The sequence below is a fragment of the Ostrinia furnacalis genome, unplaced genomic scaffold, assembly GCF_004193835.3.
Source record: "Ostrinia furnacalis isolate ACB-3 unplaced genomic scaffold, ASM419383v2 OfSCF1434, whole genome shotgun sequence".
Taxonomy (NCBI): Eukaryota; Metazoa; Arthropoda; class Insecta; order Lepidoptera; family Crambidae; genus Ostrinia; species Ostrinia furnacalis.
In genome coordinates, this window is record NW_021131673.1 from 40,181 (window position 1) to 58,540 (window position 18,360).

General features: G+C 36.7%; 1 protein-coding gene across 1 annotated transcript; it reads left to right on the plus strand.

Moving 5' to 3' along the window:
• The first annotated feature begins 11,941 nt into the window (after positions 1-11,941).
• LOC114352732 (uncharacterized) lies at positions 11,942-17,611 on the plus strand. The gene is made up of 4 exons (XM_028304432.1): positions 11,942-12,082; positions 15,157-15,228; positions 16,479-16,652; positions 17,409-17,611. Exons 1-4 carry the CDS (start codon positions 12,016-12,018, stop codon positions 17,609-17,611), a joined length of 516 nt encoding a protein of 171 aa, XP_028160233.1. The 5' UTR covers positions 11,942-12,015.
• Positions 17,612-18,360: the final 749 nt, after the last annotated feature.

An 18,360-nucleotide genomic window follows, 5' to 3' on the forward strand; every position in this document is an offset into this window, starting at 1 on the left:
CGTGGACGCAGCATCCGAAAAATAAAACCTTTACCGTTCAACAGAATTTCATTAAAATCATAAAATGCAGCTTTAAACCCGGTAATAACTGTCCACGACGATTGACAAAACCTATTATGTGAAATTAAATGCGATTCCAAAATAATTCTGGACGGATTTAAATTTAAAAGCAGTGCAAATAACAGGCACCTGATATTCAATGATGCATTACAGCATGAAAATTATCGGCCGTCCCACTCCCCACTGACCGCTCGACACTCGTGTCATTGCGAATGATGGAAGCAATAATTTCTTTCTCGAAGACTAGCCTGCAATGTCTTGTTAGTTCAGACTACAGAGGTTCCGAAAGATTTCATGAATACTCATATTGATATACTTTAAATGGCCTTTTTATTTTAAGCGACTTGTTTATTCCATACCTACCTTCTTCGCTGTAATTTTCTTGAAATAGAAAAAATCTAATAAAGTACCTAAACAGGACCTTATTCAAGTAAGAAATATCGTTAACTAGCTTTTGCCCGCGGCTTCACCCGCGTGAAATTTAGTTTGTCACAGAAGGTCATAAATCATAGCCTATATGTTATTCTGGGTTATAAACAAAAATACTGTAAAGTTTCATCAGAATCTGTCAAGAAGTTTTTGCGTGAAAGAGTAACAAACATCCAGACATCCACACAAACTTTCGCATTTATAATATTATTATTAGTAGGAAAATCATCTTAGTAACTCTACAGATAATCTTCATTCCACTTTTATTCCTTTATTTACGTGAATAAAGTTCAAAATGGCCATCAAAGCGTTCGTCAGGAAGGACGTGTAGTCGTTTCCCTACTCGTACTTGCCCTTTGAGCTTTTGTAGCTTTTTCGCGACATCCAAAGGACTTAAACCGGAAGATATTATGAACAAAATATTTGGGCGGCGCGCTTGGATAACCCTACGGGATGGCTCCATCCGCCCTTCGTTCGGTTTTCTATAGAAAATGAAGTTAGAAATTACATCAGAGACCTTATTATTGGACTTAAAAGAAGCAACCTCTTTTGAGTAATGTAGGTAAAATAATATTATTTTTTTTTGTTTTTTGACGTATTGGATGGAACTACAATCCGTCATACATTTACCTAATGTAATGTTTTGACGCGCTAGTGAGCGCGTTTGATGAAAACTCACACTAGGCCCTCTGAACTTTTAGCGTGGAGTGGAGTTACCGAGAACTCACTAAATAACAATAAACGAGTACTACTGAGTTTTGATACATGTTCTGTAAGACATTTAACTAAAAGGAATCACTCAAGCAACTCTGTTCAAGCAATTTTCTCGAAACGACTTGCTGCAGTCTTGAATTTGTCCGGTTGGCGGCACATCAAACTAATTACTGTAGTTTGTTTGTTTTAATAGGTGATTCCACGTTTTTAAGATGGCGGAAGTTTATTCTGGAAAACATCTGGAACGCGAACTTGACAGTATTTTAAACAACTTTTGCTCGCGCAGTGATCGCCACCGTGGATGCTTTGTCGCAAACGCAGACTGAACGCGTTGTTTTGGCCGAAGCTTAGGTCATCGCATCGCCGCCGCCGCACCGTGCACTGTTCATACGCACCGAGTAAAACCGCCGCCGCGCCGCCGCCGCGCCATCAAAGCATAATTTCACCCGCGGCGCGGCAGCGGTGTTCACGCGGCGCGTATAAACAGTGCAAAGGCGCGGCGACGGCGCGGCGACGGCGCGGCGGCGGCGCGGTAGCGGCGTCGTGTGCAGAAGCGCTTACGATGAGGATAAGTGGGCGTTGCAGTATTGAGTTTCATAAAAAGAATACTGTGACCACCTCGAGTTTATACGGTTACGATCCCTTTCCGGGTTGATAAATGTGCGATGACCTCAAAGGAGACCGTGTGCATAAAATTAACTAAACTTTTCGCATCTTTTAATTTTGATGTGTATTTTAGAAAATAACTGTCATCTTAAATTTGCATAAACTTCTAATTTACCAGAAAATCAGGTACCACACATTATGCCTGAGAAAATTCAATCTGGTACGACAGGCGCGTTACGCCGAAACTTCTGAAATTGTTTGATAAGTCATGCGTGCTTGATCCAAGCTTTTGTACACGTGATACAAGCGTTTCTACAGGGTGTCCCAGAATAGGTGAATCAAACTGATAGGGGAGGTAGCTCTACTAATGTACTATCCCTAAAAAATATGAAAAAAAAATAAAGCGCATTTAAGAAAACAAAAAAAATTTTTTTTTAAAGTGAAAATAAATCAGCTTTGCTTAAGTATCTGGCTATAATTGCTGCGTTTGGAGTTTATTCGTACTTTTTTCTTACTAATATTAATTATACATGATCGCTTCGTTTATCTGTAAACAAACCTTTGAAAATATGACTAGATTTCGAGTTTAGAGCACTTTATTTTAAAAAAAATCCCGAACTCAAATTTTCTTTTTCATATTTTTTAAGGATAGTACAGTCGCGAAATGAAAAGGTTCGTCACCTTAGTGTCGGTTTTCGCTTGCACTAGGTTACAGTACCTGTGTCAAACCTGCCAACATAACAGGGCAAGAAACAGTGCTGCTAACATTTAAATAAATATGACGTTTGCTAACGAATAAGGTTTTGCTTGTTTATTTTTCTATCCCATCAGTGCAATGCAATGATGACATTGACCAATTGACAAAAGTTTTTTTTATTTAATAGAAATAATAATGGCAGGTTGAACCAACAAGAAGGTTTTAGTTTATCAATCATAATAATCTTGACAAGATAAATCGTCAAACAACTTTGATCTGAATAATTTTGAACTTTACTGACGAACAGTTAAAGATTATTTTTCTCTAACTCGAGATTATTCTGTAACATAGTTTCAAAAGGTAATATGTGCTCGCGATTCGTTGAAGGAATCAATTTGAAAACTGACGAACCTTTTCATTCTGTGACTGTACATTAGTAGAGCTACCTCCCCTAGCAGTTTGATTCACCCATTCTGGGACATCCTGTATATTACAGAACACGTGAGAGGCGTGTTAATATGCCAAAATTGAATGGAATTGTGCTGGCGACACGTAGAGCATGTAACTCATCATTTTTAATGTAGGTATGGAGCTATGATTATCACTCACTTTAAAGCAGTGCTTCTGAAGTTTAGGACCAGGGGCATTTTGATTTTTAAGCGACCGTGATGTAAAAGAAATATAAACTAAAACAATTCGAAAATAGTCCTTACTAAAAAAAATGGAAAAATAAGCAAAACTTGGTTCCTATTAAATTTTTGAACTTGCAACTTTTTATGTCCGGTAATCATCTTGGTTCATCTTGGGTTCGGTAATCTATGGTTCTTGTCAATTAACTTTCAGCTTGTCCAGCTGCTTGTGCATGACTCTTATCAACTGACCTTCAGCTTGTCCAGCTGCTTGTGCATGACTCTTATCAACTCACCTTCAGCTTGTCCAGCTTCTTGTGCATGGTTCTTGTCAACTCACCTTCAGCTTGTCCAGCTGCTTGTGCATTACTTTGAATTATAATTTGCGAACCTTTGTTTCTTTAAACAAATTGAAAACCGTCTTCACTTTTTTAATATTTAACTACTCTAGTACCTATTCTACGAACTGTGGCGCTACGTGACTTTGAACTCGCAGATCACAGAAATAAAACTATATTTTCCAATTAAGTTTTCAGCATCCCATGACATCTTATTAAGTTTTAGGATTTAATTTAATTTAATAAGTATACCTCTTAGGTTACCTATTCAAGATATTTTTTCTTTAAAATTATAATCCAAGTTAATAATAAGTATAATTGCCTGGCTGAACTGGCTAGCATTATCTGTCAGTCGGGTTCTGTTGAGTGTAAATGTCATCATTTTCAATTTTTACTTGATTTATGGTTTGAAGATAGCACTAAATCAAAGTTATCGGTAAGTCTCTGTAGCCTTGTCCGTAATATTTTAGTTTTACACGAATAATATATTGAGTACATACTTTATTTCATAAATAAACATTCAACTGATTTCTATTTTATGTGAAAAATGTATAGCTTTATACAACTATTCAATAGTTGGCCTAAAAACTTACTACTTAAAGATCTGTCTTATTAATATCTGGAGACAAATCTTCATGCTGATAATCCTATGGGGACTACATGTAATCAATAGAATCTAATTGCATGTCACCAATTCCCAGTGATTTTCCATATCTCCGTACTGCCAGCATTGCAGGGCACTTGTACTAATCAGTCAAACGATGTTTGCATGATTGAGTACAGTCATGCTAATAACTAGGATTCCACTTAATCAGTACAGGGGAATGCGGGCACTACACTCGTATGCTAAAATTTTGCCCGAAGATTCGCTGTGTCTGAGTTTCTAAGCACGAATTCGGACTGAAATTCAAAGTGGATATGCGACGAAGTTTCACTCTTTTGCTTGAACTTTAATCTGAAGAGTTTCAAAGTGAACTCTCTAGATCCAGAGGTTCTGGGGCGAAGTCAGATGGGATGTGTTATGATTAAAAAAATCTGTTTCATTTTTTGAATTAGAACCTGAAGGTAGCTTGACCTGATTATGCAAATGATATTTGAAACCTTTCTGTGTAAAGCAATCTTAATCATTTGACAGTTCATAGCGTACGATAAAGTCAGTTAAACAAAGTTGCTTTACACAATTCCACCTTCCTTCGTAAGTCTGGCAGACTTATGTCACTTAGCCCATCAATCCCCAAGCATATGACTGCGTAACAATTGAATCTATTGTGTCTCGATACGCAAAGCTTGAAGGGCTAACCACTCACCAAATCATAAATGTAACGTCAATTGTTTGAAACTATACGATAGACGTAACAATCTGGAACTTTTGCGATGTAGTTGTGTAACTAGCTCTGGGATTTCTTACCTTATGTTGATGTACTGTACCTGTGAAACCTTTCAACCCGCTTACAAATTCAATACAACCTACGCTGCTTCCTTGGGGATCCACCAAAGTTAGAATTTGCTGAAACTTATTGTCTGAAATATTTATTACTCGTATCATGACACAAGTTTTGATCAATTACAAAAAGATAGCTGGAAAGAAATAGCGAAAATCATTTTTTGTGGTCCTTGGTGGTTCGTTCAGAAATGGACTAGGTACCGTTGATTTTTTTTAAAGTAAATGCTATTATTTGCTATTGAAGCTATTGGGGTACTCCAATTGCAAGACAGTGATTTAGATTATGACTGTATTGTGTAATGATGAGGATAGGTCATTAATTACCTATCCTACTTCAGCTGCGGTCAGCTTAACTTAACAGTTTTATGGCCATAAAAGTTGGCTCAAGCGTAACTACCTATTTTTTGAAGAAGTGACTTTTCTTTAAAAGGATTCAGATCCTTTTAAAGACACATTTTTGGGGTAAAAACCTTTCCTTTAATGAAATGAACCCTAGTTCTACTAGGCTTTTAAATGGTGCCAATATTGGTGGAAAGTGGGGATGCATACGTTTGAAAGTGCTTGTCGCGGGAGGTGCGATTTATTTGATGTCGAGCGTATTATTATCGTGGCGCGCATTTTAGCCCTGTCGGTAATGATAATTATATAAGGGCTGATTTTTCAATCGTCAGATAACTTTTAACAGAAGAATTAACTTGTAATTTTGACATATTTCCCATACTGAAACTGTCAATGTGCCAAACTTATTCTTCAGTTAAAAGTTATCCGACGATTGATTTAACTTCCTGCTCGGAACAGCTGACTCTGGAGGCGTCCGTAAAGACTCGAGCAAACATAATGAACAGTGAATTGAAACAAAGGGTTGGCTGAGCTTCGGACGAATGTTCGGCCATTACCGCCTTGAAAGGACGCCATCCGACTGAAGATATTTGAACGAGGAACTAAATCGCTTATACTTAAACTATACTTGAATAGTGTAGACTGTGGACATATTTTTGACGAATTTCTGGGTCATGTTATGGATAAACCTTGATCAGCCTTTTAGTTTTTAAATCTTTTTTTATTTTTGTATTGTTCTGTTATTCTGTTTTTCCTCTCTTCTGTCTTCTATCTTTTTATGTAATCTTGTAAGTTCTTTTAATAACAAGTTATATGACTTACCCTTACAGCTGATGAGCATGAGTATAATTTTTACTCTCATCCCTCACATTTTTGAGTGGTTTGTTACGGGTAAAGTGGGCACGCGCCGTGAACTGACAAACTTTCCGGGTATTTACAAACGCTTAAGGCGATAGGTGAGGCAAAACTGCAAAATAGACCTCTCTTTGAATCCCTACTCCTCCTAAATTGATGATCCAAACAAGAAAAAAAAATATGTGTGAGATGTATAATATCTTAAACTAAAAAATTGTTGTTCGTTTTTTTCGTTACAACTATTAGTTTTGACAAAAAAAAATCTTAACTTTCTTCTAATTTCACCAAAGAAATTTCCTACTACTCCTAAACGGCTGAAGCGATTTTAATGATTCTTTCACCAAATGATAGAAAATTTTATGGTCTAAAAAATTGTTGTTCATTTTTTTTCAAAAATCATGTATTACGTGTCATAAATTCAAAATACCCTGTAATTACCACGCGCGGGCCGCGCGATAGCGGGAGCTCAGTCTTTCACTAGCGTTCGCACGGGGAGGCTGTGTCGCATGTCGGCCCGCTCCGCTCCTTTGTTTTTCTATAAAGAATTTATAGCGCAGATGGTAAACTCGGTATACTCATAGTAGTTCAGCGGCTGAATTAGTGATCTGAGTACGTCATTTTAAATAAGTATAGGCATTAATATAAACATTTCAAAATAATTTAAATACATAGGTACACAAGATGCTAAATCTATTTTTTCTAGATATGTCTGATTATATCTATTTATTTTAGATTAATATACACTTCGAGACGAGATATATTTTTTCTTATGTATTAGTAGGTAATAATAATAAAACAACGCACATCGCCCATTTGCGACGACACTGTGACATCTCGACATATACGATTTTTTGTTTTACCGAAATTCTGAACCGCGATCTTGCGTTCTTTTATCTCCAAAAACAGGGTATTTGTTACTCCAAAAACAACAATACTATGAGAGAAAGAGACAAAATATTACGTTATAGCGCTGGCTCGTTCGGCGATCTAGTTGGCTTCGACACTGTGACAGTTCAGTTGCCACCTGCGCTTTGAGATGTGAGGTGCTCTTCGTTTTTAAGAAAAACGTGACATCTCGAGGATACCGCGGTATTGATGACAAAGTTAAGTTTTTAAAATATTTTTATTTTATTCGACAATGTGGCACGTTATACTTATCACAGTGTTCTTCTAAAACAAAAAGCAAAGTAAAAGAGAAATTATTTATATGTCACGTTATTCTTGTAAGAAAATCGAAGTATCATCGGGACATCTTAACTAGTAACGTTGTAGATGATGAAAATTTTTCCTATATTGAAAATATGTTGTAGGTCATTTGTTGATGTTCTGTTATTGCAGAATACATGTTATTGAAATTGAATGGTATATCTACTTGTCACGTTGTATACGCTAAACAGTAATACTAANAAATTGTGTAATTAGCAAAAATGTATTTTATTAATTTCTTGGAAACAATCACATCACTTTTGTGCATTTTGCGTTTCGATTGGTAATTTACAAGGTACCTCGTTGGTCCATTGGTTTTGGTAGGTATGAGTTTTTTTATCTCATTCGTCCCCACAAAAAATCGGAATTACTCCTAGGGAATTTTCGATTCATCTAGCTCAATCGTCTCGTCGCGAATAAGGTTAGGTAAATAGATACCACCTATTTCTATCCCTGATAATAATATAAAATATACAGGTGTTTGGTAGAATGTTAGACAAACTTCGTAAGTAAGGTCATATTGAATACAAGTTCGCCCATTTGACCCTAAATGAGCTATTTTTTTATTGATATTTATTATTCATTTATTATTTTCTGAAATTTTACCTAAACCTATTTTTTTATTCGGTATAAATATCCAATAATTATGTCTTTAGTCTAATAAAAAACATTTTATATCCAGATAAAAAGCCAGCCAAAGTTTAACAAAAGTACAAAACACGATAAAAAACTTAACTTAGAAATTGATTTAACCCTTTACCTACGGGGCCCTTGGAAACCAAAGTCGCCTCTCAATACGGGGTATTTTAACCTATAAAATTGTTTGCTACACTTTACATCAAGATATTTTTAAAAGTATGAGACTTACGGTATTTAAATTTGGAATATTATATTTTGAATTTATAATTGTTTGTGTGTATGTTTATTTTCGAACCCGTTTAATATGGACTTTTAAAAATTGTCTGAAATTAAGAATTTTTATTTATTTATTTGCAACTAATGTAGTTTCATAATTACAAGCGCATTTTACACTTAATTTGCAATTTTATTGTTTTTTTTGTCGTAAACCGTGATTTAGTATTGGCTTTGCCAAAATAACAATAGATGCCACCCGTATTGAGAAGTGACTTTTGACTTGGCAACTATAGGTGCCTCCCGTAGGTAAGAAATGGAAAATGGAATGTGTTAGTGGATTGTTTTTAAGATCATTTAAAAACATTTCTAGCTCTAATTATCTCTTCTTTCCAACGATAATAACTAAATATCACTAAACTTGTAGTACCTAAAATATTGGATTTCTTCAAACATCGCCATCTTTTCTGATATAGAATACTGCTTTTTATTGCTCTTTTATGATTTATTTCAAAATCAAATCAAAAATAATAACCGCATAGAAAAAAAAGTATTTTTTGCACGCGGCTTTATTTTTCGGCTGCCGTGATCACAAGCAGACTGGCAGCTGGCGGAATCGTCCGTTCGGGTGGGCTTAAATATTTTAAACTACCCTAATATTGTCATTGTTACACTGTAGTGGCGTTGCTTCGACACGCAGTATTCGTATTCGTACTTGACATGTAACTCATATCTCCGTGTCCGTCAGATGAACAAAAGAGACCATTTCTTCTTGAACTTAGTCTTGTGAATGGCTCATTCGTTTGCTAAATTGCCGTTTGTCTGTGAGTGTACTAGAAATTCTCTCGATTAGGTATGGAAATTGGAAAATAATTTGGAATACTCGAGTTAAAACGATTCTAGAATTTCCTATTAATTTGATGACCATATTTGCTGTCATAATACAGTTATTCAAACACTGAAGCAATTTTATTGATGAATGTATTGACCAAATTTGGTATACTTAGGTAAGTATTACATTTACGTACATTCCAACTTTGTTTAAAAATGTAAAAAATTCTAAACTTCAATTTCCTATATTGTAATTGTTATCAAAATAGTATTTAATTGACTGTTTTATATTAAACCTTAGATATCATTTTGCCACTAGCTTAAAAGTAAAACTGTTTGTCCGACTGCTACTGTAATTTACTTTTAGAGTTGTGTTATTTGGCAGCTGCGATACAAGCGTGAGCTTAGTGCAGAAGCCGCTGAAAATGTTAAGCCTGTACTACTTCTTAGAAATAAAGCTAATATTTATTTATTTATTTATTACCTCAAAAGAGTATTAGAAATGTATGTTTTTAAGAGGTACTTATAGTGAGAGAACAAGCAAAAATATTTTGAGGAATTCTACTTAAAATAAAAAAAATAAAAAAGTTATTTAACAACTTTAATACTTTACATTGCGTTGTACATACTTTTGTCCTTGTCAGGACTACGGAACCCTAAAAAAGTAGTGCTTAAATAAAAGTAGTGCTGGCGACTTTACATTGTATGCAATCTACCAAATGAGGCGTAGCTTTTTCTGCTTATGCGAAATGCGATATTAAAACAGGTCCTAATGATATTACGCGTAAATGTGGTTTTACATAAGCGTCAACCTGTTCATCCAGTACCGAGTTCTGTGGAGATAATCTCAATTGCCTAGTTTAAAATTAGCCACGGGGGATTCCGTATCTTCTTTAAGTTCGTCCTTGTTTGTTCATGCAGTGTTTAATTTGTATTTAAGGATGAAGCTGTAAGAAGTCCAGTTAATTAAAATAATGTTAACTTGATTTTTCTTCGAGGTTTCATTTCCTGATGGTTGTTAAAGCTACTAAATGTGAGATATGGATTTTCAATGTTTATTTTACAGTGCAATTTTTTTGTGCGTATTTTATTTGATTGTTGTGTTTATTCTGTCATAAGATTTGCCTTTGCGTGCTAGTTTTTTTGCGCTGTTTCTTCTCAGCGCTACCGTGTTTCTTCACCTTATAGTTCGTATAATAACACCGTATAATAATATAATAACACTTATAATGTGTTTAATTTTATAAACAATTAGCAGAATACCTAATCTAAATATATAAAAGGAGAAACTGACTGACTGACTGACAGATCAACGCACAGCCTAAACGGCTAAACGTAGGCACTTGAAATTTGGATGGGACGTAGTTTACGTACCGTAGAGGTGCACTAAGAAAGGATTTCCCGAAATTCCCACGGGAACAGGAATTAGCGGAAAAATCCTTTTGTATGAAAAATCTAAACCGCTTAAGTTAGACGCTTGAAATTTGGTATGCAGGTACCTTAGTAAACTTAAAGCTTAGATACAACAGGATATCGTAAAATTCCCACGGGAACGGGAGTTAGCGGGAAAAAACATATGTATGAAAAAATCTAAACTGCGTAAGATAGACGCTTGAAATTTGGCATGCAGGTACCTTAGTAAACTTAAAGCTTAGTTACAACAGGATATTGCAAAATTCCTACGGGAACGGGAGTTAGCGGGAAAAAACATTTGTATGAAAAAAATCTAAACCGCTTAAGATAGATGAAGGGGGTAAAACGGGATCCACGCGTACGAAGTCGCGGGCGGCCGCTAGCTATCATCTATCTATCTATATAAATAAAAATGAATTGATGTTCGTTAGTCTGATTATAGCCTGACCAGGAACATAAAAACCCTCGCCATGTTGCGGAAAACTAATGGTACTAATTTCTTTTAATGGCAACAGTAACTGAAAACTTCATTGACATGTCACCTTGCATGTCAGTCTATTGCTGTCAAAGTGTAAACAAACTTTATTTTAAATGTGCGCAATTGATTTTGTGAATTAAATTGCTAAAATCTTTTTATAGTCGTGAAAGAAAAGAAATACTACGGGTTCGGACAATATTTTCATTGAATAATGTTTCCGACAAAGGTTGTCAAATTGACTGACATGTTTATCGTATAGTACAGTCCACTATGAAAATTAGCTGTGGTTTGTTTCAAATACCTATTTTAAAGTTTTTTGTCACTTTCTAAGTGTTGAATTTTATGGAATTGGGAAAGAAGTACCGAGTTTGAAGCGTTCATGAGCAGACATTGCAGTTGAATATTCAAGTTCTGAATTTGATTATTGATGAATAATAAAATAAATCCTACTAGCTCGATTGATGGTTTCATTTAATTTATTTAAACCAGGTTACCTATAATAATATTTTTTCGTTAATTTATGAAAATATCAAATTAGCCCGTAATCCTGAATCCTGATACATAAAGTTAGCCTATTAATTTAACACAGGTACGACTGTACTCAGTGTTGCACTATCAAATGCAATTGACGCGCCTCTATGCCAGGGTTTTTATGTTCCTGGTCAGGCTATATAACTCGAGAACGGCTGGGCCGATTGAGTTGATTTTGGTTTTAAACTGTTTGTCGTAGTCCAGGGTAGGTCTAAACGGTGAGTAAATACGCGCGCGATATTGTTTTTCTGTGACAGACAAAATTCCACGCGGGCGAAGCCGCGGGCGGAAAGCTAGTAATAATATAGTTTTTATTCGCCATAGTAATTTCTGATTAGTTTGGGATGCCCAATTGGTAATAGTTTTAAACATTCATAACAATTTATTACTGCTCTTTCTATCAATCACTATTGCTATCAACTAGATGCCATCCCCACACGTAACCAGCCAGCCATGTAACTCTATGTATAAAGTTCGCCGAAGGTTTTCGTGGAAACTTGTCTTTGCACCGGAGTGAAAGGCTCGAGTGTGAAATGGAGAGTTCTCAACTTTTAAGACAGATAAGAAGTTTTTGAAAATTATTTGTGTTGAAAATGCGAAGTTCTATTTTACTGATTATGTTGAACTTGGAGTTCTTGCAGGCGTTTTTTCTATTCGCTGGTAAGTTATTAAATAGAAACCTATCACGAAGACTGAAACTACGCATTCTGTACACCCAACCAAGTAATATTACAAAATATTATTGGTGGGAAATATTTTTTATTTTTATGATTAAAAAAAATACAATATTCCGCAGCCCGCAATGTACAGCGCGCCACGCAACGCAATGACCGTGCCTATGTGTGTGTGAGTGTATTGGAGCGTACGCGCTTTCCCGCCACTACCTACCGCGACCGCAGAAGTATTTTGTACACAAAATTACCAGATTATTCACTTCCTACATTTAAAAAACACATTCCTTTAGCATTTGTTCAGGTTTAGAACTAAGTACTTACCGACTAATCCCCTTCGACGTCGTCTGGAATCGGCCGCTCCAACCGGACAAGTTGTGGCTCGAACTGACGGCCTTCCACGTGCAAGCAAACGCGTGCCCGGTAAAGCGTGTTTTGATGTACGCGCTCCAGTATTCCTTCACGTACAGACCGGTATTTAAGTTCCTCAAATACGACACAATACACGCCTTGACGAGGCGGACGGAGGCACAATCGGCTGATTGTCCAACAGACGTTGTACAACCAGAACAAAAATACGTGCATCAGTACGGTGGTGCGCTGTAGGATGTTCAGCCCGATACCTACAGCCCGCAGGGCTTCAGATGCGTTTCCACGTGCCCTCCCATAACAGTAAACCATGTTTACGTACTCACGAGCACTGTACGTATGGTTAGGCATCTTTCTAACACTCATTCACTATTACCACACTCACTATTACACGTTCACACACTAACTATCCGCACGAGAAAATAATCAAAGTCGCAAGCGCACTTGACGACCGAAGAAACCGAACTGGCCGCGCTAGCGCCTAGCAAGCAACGCGAGGCGCGAGCGGCCTAGCAACAAAGGCGCTGCCCCGCGCGGCGAGACTGACCAATCACAGTCAAGCAATACGTCTATCAAATGACGTCATGAATCGGTAGCGCTTTGTTATTATTCTTAATTTTCAACTACTTTACGTAATTTTTAACATAACAAAACTTTAATTTCGTTAGTTTAGTACATGCAAGTCTATCAACGAATGACAATGTTAATGCGACGGGAAAAATACTTTGTTTAATCTTTGTTAACTAAAGATCCGTCCTAGCATACTTAATAATACCTAATTAATGCTCTTAGTTACTTAATAATACCTAATTAAATTATGCTCCAAAATACTCAAATTTGAATGAATTGTAGATGTACGCAATCGTTATTAATAAAACAATAAGAATATCAATACATTTTGATCGTTATTTCATGTAATAAAGTTACATTCATTCATTCATTTAACCCTTTCAGCCCAGCCGAACACAATTGTGACGTTAGTTTAAAGATAAATTTTGGCGGTATTTTAAGACGTAAGTGATCGGGCCCACAGCCGCACAATTGTGACGGATATGCTCTATCTATTGGTGTGAGTAAGATAGCCAGCAAGCGCCGCGAAATTCAAATTAAAACGGGTTCATTTTGCCGTTGCTGTTGTTTAGGGTATCGCTGCGTGTGAGTGATTCTAATTACATTAAAATTATGCCATTGCTATGTTATTATTGTGATTTATAGTTAATTATGAACTGTTTTACGTAATAGTGAATAAATTTGTTTGTATTTTTGGTTAATTCTCAAGAAAAAGTGTCACAGAAGTATAAAGTCACAATTGTATCACTGCGGGCCCAACTACATACTACATTGCATTGGCTAGATATTTTTTTTCCTTAATTACGATACAATTGGGGAGTTACTGGAACAGTAAGATATGGAAGATGTTCATGGGGCATGTGTGCAAGATTAGAAGATTCTTACTCCTCCAAGAATGATGCTCCATTCTCATCTTTGAGGGCAACCCCCAATCAAAATGACGGCAAATGGATAAAAAAAAAGATTTCGTGTGATAGAATGATGGTTATGCGTAAAAGTATGGTTTAGTTAAAAATGTTTAATAACCAAGGTTCTGTAAGATTTTTTATTTTGCGGAAAGAAACAAATTCATGTAAAGGGTTTTTATTAATTAAAGGGTAATTTATTAGTTTTTAGAACAAAAACTAAAGTGGTAAGGTGATAAGGTGTAAGTGACTAATTTAAGTACTCATTTCATTTTTACAAATTGGGTAGATTTGGATTAAGCTCAGTCCAGGTCCAGTCGTAGTCATTGAACTCACAGTAGAGTTGAATGACTCACGGGCGAGCGCGGGTTGCGGGGCGTGGGGGCAGCGCCTGAGCGTGTGTGCGCGCGCTGCTATACATTTCTTATTGTAAAGACAAAAGCCTAATTGTGACAAAAATACTCAAAATTTTAATAAGGTTTCTTAGAAAAAAAGTTTCTAAATAACGAATTGAAATTGATATTGTAAAAATCTTGAAAAAAATATTCTGACTTTGACTTTCAATATCTCCTAAACCACAAGTTTCCCAGGTATGGTCCCAAAGAAAAAAATGATCCTCATGATGTGGAGAATAAGTAGCCTTCGGCTTCGTGATAGGTTTTTTTACACCCGTTATTTATACTATACTCGTAGTTGAAATATACAGAGTAGAGATTAGCGAATAAGCTCCGAAATTACTAGACCGAATTGAAAAATTATTTTACGACTAGAATCCTACATTATTTCTGATGAACATAGGCGGTACGAAGTTTATTTTATTTTTGTTTTATTTTTCTTTATTCAGAAAACCACAGCTCTTTATAATAATAATACAAACAGGTATTTTTGTTCTACTTAACTTGGCTGTACCAAGTAAGTTCGTAAGTTTAAGTTCGCTGGGTCAGCTAGTTTTGAAATAAAATACTGCCTATCACACCAATTATCTATTGTAAAATTTTTGACATTAGCGAAGCTTTTTGCGCTACTTCTTTTCAGCACTATGTTACTTTACTTGTTCTATATGTTATGTCAATACATTTACAGCTTACCTACCTACTCTAAATACGATTTCTTAATATCCCAGGAATCCATCCTATGATATATGCTCGTTAGTGCGTCCAATTACCAATAATAACACAACACATATTGTCTTTTGTTTTATTAATAAATCTTGTTCCAGAAAAACACGAGCCCATATTGTTTTGTTTCAAAATCTGTCCGTTGTACTGCTCGCCGCGGCGGCGTGACGAGGGTAGGTTATTTACTTGTCTTATAAGTTTTGTGTTTAGATAATATTTATTAGAGTTATAGGTTAAGACGGATGACCACAGGGATGACCAAGAAAATGGTCGTAATAGTGTATTAGCAGTCTGAGTCATATATCTATAATACGCCTCCAATACAAGATTTATTGTCATTGTTGAAATCATTTAGGGAGGCCATGTTCGGCAGTGTACGTCTTATGGCTGAAAATAAATGATGACGATGATGAATTATACAAGTCACCGACTGATTTTGTTTACTTCTTCAAGCATGATAATTAGAATTCAGAAAAAAACATCAATTTTATTAAACTTGTGTATCTCTTCCGTTCATTTATTGAGTTTAAAAAATTTAACTTCACAATTTTTCAGTTTACACAGTTGGTATTATTGTTTTTTTTTAAATAGTAATTTTAATTGGTGGTTCAAAATTATGAAACTTAAGCACTCAATTGTAACAGTAATTAGTTATTTAGCTTAATTGGTGATGTGCTAAAGATCTTAAAAAATAACTCCAGAAATGAAACGCAAGGACCAAACTAACTTACAAATAAATGGTTACAAAGCAGTGTTTAAATATTTGAAGTTTGTTGAAGTTGATTGTTCGCAAGAATTCTCCCACTCTCTGCTCTAAACTTTTATTTGTTTGGCGAAGAAAAATATTCCAAAATTAGTTACGCTTTAAAATCTGAACTAATAAAATGCAAAAATATCTCTACTGTCTGTTTAGTGGCACGTGCAAATCGAAATTATTTTTAATGTTTTGTTATTATGTTAGATTACTTAGGCTATAAGTATAATTATTCGCTATTTTACGTATATTACCATTCATGTGACATTTTGTTGTTGCATTGCGGTGCTCCTTGAGAGAAGTTTAGGTATACCTAACCTAAACTGCCTGAAAATTTTATTGCTGCTAAGTTTCCTTTGAAAGAACTTCATTATTGAAAGAAAGAAAGAAAAAATATTTATTTGGTACTAAATGACACACTTATATTGTTCGTTTCAATTACAAGACATCTACTGGGATAAAAGCCTCGACTGATCTTGTGCTGCCTGCATTCAAATCGTCAGTCAACCGAGTGGTAGGAATTTTCTAGTATAAGAACAAGAATATTTATTTGTTTTTCAATAGGGTCTATAACTATCAGGATATGGTCATATCCAGTTTTTAAAAATAGCATCCAAATATTACTTCACTAGGTGTATCAACACAAAATAATTATGTTTTGTTTCACAGATGCATCATCCCTGATCTACATCGAAGACGACCCACCTCCCCCCTATGAGGACTACAGTCCCCAACCTTACCACGCTGGTCACTACATCTTCTGCCATTCCAAGCCGACTACGAAGCCCAAACCAACGACAACTACACCTATGCCTACCACTACAGAGGAGCCTACATTTATATGTTTGTTATGTATGAAGAAGTGTGGGTTCCCACCTAAAAGTAGATAATTTTGTATGTAAGATTTAGAATTGTAAATAACTTGAAAAATTGAATTGTCTAAGACGGGTCTCGAACCCACGACGCTACTTAGACACTGGATGAACCAGTCGAAAAATTTTCTAGTGTAGGTAGGTACTACGCTTTTAAGTTAATGTAATTAGATTTTTGAAATACAAGCGCACCGAGAGGTGACAAGGGACAAGGAGACTTGAATGTTAAATACATTATGGCGCTGTATATTGCGCAATATTGTCAATATAGGGTGACATATGGAGCGATATTGTCACAGATTCGCAATTGAGTGTGAGTGATTGCTTTCCAGGACATGTGCCTGGGTAACTTGAGTCTCTTGTGTCATTTAGTAGACAGTTGTTGTGGTGATCCGGCTCGAAGGACCAGGAAAATGTGGTGATCCGGCTCGAAGGACCAGGAAAATGTGGTGGACTGCAGTGGACTGTATGCGTTTGTGTGTGTTCGAGAGCGCTGACCGGACGATGATGACTGCCGTTGAGAGCTTGCCCTTACTATGTCAGGCGTAGTAGGTGCTACTTGCAGGAATAAAACCACTATTTCACTTGCTGAGACTTCTCGCGTTTATTATTCGCTTCCTTTTCTCAGTTCTTGCTTCTTCAGATCACTTGTTGCTTGGAGCACTTGTTCTCTGAACTGAACACAACAATACATCACATTAAATAAACTCAAACTTGTCTCCCGGAGCGCCTCGCTCCGTATTTATAGGGCCCCGGGCTATATCCATCCCTTTCTCTCCCGATATTCCTGTCTCTATCTCTCATGTTCTGGACCATAGTTCTGGAATGTTCGAAGCGAGAGGTCCGATGTTGCCGTCCCGTTTCTTTTTCTCTCGAATATTCCAGAAGTGTGTGGAAGAGTATTTGATGTGCAAGCGAGATGAGAGATAATGTGAGAAAGAGATGGAATGTTATTTATACCTAATCGACTCTAATTGATTATTTTACAACATTTTCTGACTGTTAATGTTGCTAATCGATTCTAATTAATAAGTTAGCGTATTTCCTTGGTCGACGTCGCTAACAATCTCCCCCGCAGTGCGAAGCACTCCCTCTTCCGGATGCGACGTCTTGGCAGGAACCAGGACTACCACTCGTCGCGTCGGTCGCCGTAGCACTCCTCCGGGTGTTTGCACGTCGAGGACTCGTTCTCTTCTGTCCGGACCGGGGTATACCCTCTGCACTTCCCCTCGTGGCCAAGTGTTCCTTGGAAGCGATACGTCGACTATAAAAACGACGTCGCTGACTCGAGGTTCTTCTGTTTCCCGTCCGGTTATCTACTTCGGCATCTAAGTTGGCAGGTACTCTTTTAGCCATCTTCGCCAGAAGTGGTCCGTCAAGCGCTGCGCTGTCCTCCAGTTCGCCTTCCCGATGAAGTCGCGGTTCTTGAACACGCCCGGCGTCATCGCTCCGCAGGATCTTCCGTTCGGGAAGTGGTTCGGCGTGAGTCTTTCTTCGTCGTTGGGATCCGCGCTGATACAGGTAAGTGGACGCGAATTCACAATATGTTCCGCTTCGAGGAGGAGCGTGTGCAGGACTTCTTCCGGTGATGTCCTTTCTTTCAGGACGGCCATTAGTGTCGTCTTCACCGTGCGGACCCTTCTCTCCTAGGCGCCTCCCATGTTGAGACATCCAAGTGG

Bases quoted from the DNA above. Each gene is read 5' to 3' on its own strand.
- LOC114352732 (XM_028304432.1), top strand. From the start codon at position 12,016: ATGCGAAGTTCTATTTTACTGATTATGTTGAACTTGGAGTTCTTGCAG. The intron at 12,083-15,156 runs GTAAGTTATTAA...ATCTTGTTCCAG, and splicing joins GGCGTTTTTTCTATTCGCTG to AAAAACACGAGCCCATATTG. The intron at 15,229-16,478 runs GTAGGTTATTTA...TTTGTTTCACAG, and splicing joins GCCGCGGCGGCGTGACGAGG to ATGCATCATCCCTGATCTAC.